Source organism: Gekko japonicus, unplaced genomic scaffold (genome assembly GCF_001447785.1).
Source record: "Gekko japonicus isolate JY-2015 unplaced genomic scaffold, Gekko_japonicus_V1.1 scaffold5210, whole genome shotgun sequence".
In the NCBI taxonomy this organism is placed as follows: domain Eukaryota; kingdom Metazoa; phylum Chordata; class Lepidosauria; order Squamata; family Gekkonidae; genus Gekko; species Gekko japonicus.
The window spans coordinates 45,709-48,484 of record NW_015163777.1 but is presented as its reverse complement, the minus strand read 5'-3'; the positions used below and the strand labels follow the sequence as shown (position 1 = coordinate 48,484).

Here is a 2,776-nt window from a genome sequence, read left to right as displayed (position 1 = left end):
TGCAGGGCAAAACTCCTTTTCCCTTCCCCTCCCCACAACAGACACCCTGTGAGGTAGGCGGGGCTGACAGAGCTCTGACAGAAACAGCTTTTGAGAGAACAACTCTGAGAGAACTTGTGACTGCCCCAAGGTCACCCAGCTGGCTGCATGTGGAGGAGTGAGGAATCAAACCGGGTTCTCCAGATAAGAGTCCGCCGCTCTTAACCACTACATCAAACTGTATGAACATAGCCATGAATGTCTAAGCTTCTCATAGTCAGGAGCAGGGCAATTGAAAAAAGAGTGGCCTACATCATTCTCCGTTCATTTTATCCTAACAGCCACCACGTGAATCCGGTTGGGTTGGCCTATGGTGGCCCCGTCGAGCCAGACAGCACCTCTCTATTTCCCCCAGGAAGTCTATTTAACTTTAATTAAATTACCTTTAATTCGATTCACCAGTGCCCCCTAAGAATGTAAATCCCCCCTGATTTAAAAAGTCCTGACTACGGGCCTGCCCATCCTACTTTTGCAAACTAACCATGTTTAAAACAAACCCTGGTTTCACATTGGGCCTGAACCAAGCCCTCTGTCTTGTATATCCTGAGTTTTGCCTCAGGTGGAAGGGAGGCAGCAGTTTGGGGCTGGTTCCCCCAGAACATGGAGGCAGCTGCATAGATCCTGACAGAATGAGACGAGTCCCACTGGCTTGGTAAAACATCTCTCTGGTTGAACCCTTTTCTCTCTCCATGAAGCAGGTGTCCTTAAAGCCCTTGCAGAATATATCCTCTCTGGGAGCGTGCTTTTCAACTTTTCCTGGTATAAATCCAATATTATCTTCTTCTTCTAACCACTGCACCACACCAGCATTACCAGCATGGACAGAGGAGGCCTAAAGCAGAGAGGAAATGGGTGGTATCCTTGGGGAACCTGTATCCTTCCAAATGCTTGAAGGTACATTTGTTACTCTCCTTTGCTTTAGGAAACCTCCATGAAATAGTTTTTGAGTTCACCATCCATTACGCTAATCTTTTTCTCATCCCTGTTTTCATGCCTACCAACTAGGGTTGCCAGCTCTGTGTTGGAAAATACCTGGAGGTTTTGGGAATGGAGCCTGAGGAAGGCGGGGTCTGGGAAGGGGAGGGACTTCAGTGGGGTATAATTGCTAGAGTTGCCAAGTCCTACCTGCATTGTGATTGGGCAGTTTTGGTGTTCCACTGTTGAGGAAGTGCTGTGATACGGCAACTGGACGCTGGCAGGGCTGTCAGGTGGCTACACCAGCGGTGAGATGAGTTTTGTGAAAAGAAATTATAAATATCGATGCTTGGACTTTTCACTGTTTGAGAAATTTGACTTGGACTATTTCTCAAGATTATTTATATATTTGGACCTTGTATTCCGTTATTTTGTATTTTTGAGTTACTGACTTGCATAGTTTACATTACATATTTTTGATAAACTACTCTACTTATATAAGTTATGTTTTTCATTATTTTTGCACGGGTTTCATTTTTCTGTTTAACTTATGACCTGGAGTTTGGCAACCTTACTAGCAACCAATAGGAGTGGGGCAAAAACTGCCATCCTTAATAAGGCTGAAAGCAAACAGAAATGGATATGGGTTTGCAGTAGTGAGCAACAACCAAGACAGCTACTCCATAAACAAATCCATCATTGTGTTTTGTCAATTGTGACAAATGTTTGAAAATTCAAAAAACCCTTCGCTTTCACTGATGGTGCATAATTGTGGACAAAACTCTGCTGTTGTAACCAAAATCTTGGCACAGACTGTAAAGCGTTTGCTGGTGATCTTATAACTAACTCAATACTACTCAGAGATAATGCTGGGTTTGTAGTAGGGTCAGCAGGTCCCCGCAGCCTCTGACAGGAGATGAGGGGGGTAGGGTTGCCAGATCCACATGGGGAAACTCCTGGAGATTTGGGGATGGAGCCTGGGGAAGACAGGCTCCATCCCCTCAGTGGGGTACAATGTGCCACAGAGTCCACCTCCCAAGCATCCATTTTCTCCAGGAGAACTGATTTCTTCTGAAGATGAGCTGTAATTCCAGAGGACCCCCAGGTCCAACCTAGATGCTGGCATCCCTAGTTTGTAGCAAAGTAGTCTATTCTATTCAATAACAAAAGCAGTAAGCAAAACTAGTAGATACAAGAGACCAGCTACTAAGGGCAACATATCACTGAAATATTCAGTGCTATAACGTTGCTCCATGAATACTCCACCACTATCATCCCCTTTTGTGCTCAACCATTCCTTTAAAGACAACCAGATTCATAATTTACCTGGGCCTGCACAGCAAGATGAAAAGCCCCCCGTTTGAAGGGCAGGAGGGTTTTCCCTTTGTTCCTGGTCCCTTCTGGATAGACCCAGATCCTCATCTGGATGGAGGCATGGGGAGAAACGAGGGGAGAAAAAAGAGGTTGAAATGTAGTCTTTGTGAAACCAATACAGTACAGCAGCTAGCTAAATGTTGCATTCTTGACTGGCCCTGCCCTAGGTCCTGTTGACAAAAGAACTTCCAAAGGAAGTTTAGAACACTAGTAAAGGGCCAAAAGTTAAAAACATCAATAGGTATAGACAAAAGTATATATGTTTTTTTTCAAAACCATATAAAAACCTTATAGGGGCCCAAATAAAGCCTCATAAAATAATCAAAGTGACAAGTTTGGTCCTTTACTAAACTTCCTTTGGAGGTTTTTGGTTGGTTGGCGTAGTTCTTCTTGCCCTCTCTTGCCCTCTCTTCATGGGTGGCTAGGTTCTGTTGAACCAGATATGCAG

General features: G+C 44.5%; 1 protein-coding gene across 1 annotated transcript in view; it reads right to left on the bottom strand.

Moving 5' to 3' along the window:
• The window catches only part of LOC107107627 (1-acyl-sn-glycerol-3-phosphate acyltransferase alpha-like), a 29,174-nt gene that overhangs the window by 4,437 nt on the left and 21,961 nt on the right, over window positions 1–2,776 (bottom strand). The window contains exon 4 of the mRNA XM_015407931.1: window positions 2,281–2,376. Coding sequence (XP_015263417.1) covers window positions 2,281–2,376 — 96 coding nt within the window. The remainder of the gene's footprint in view (window positions 1–2,280; window positions 2,377–2,776) is intronic.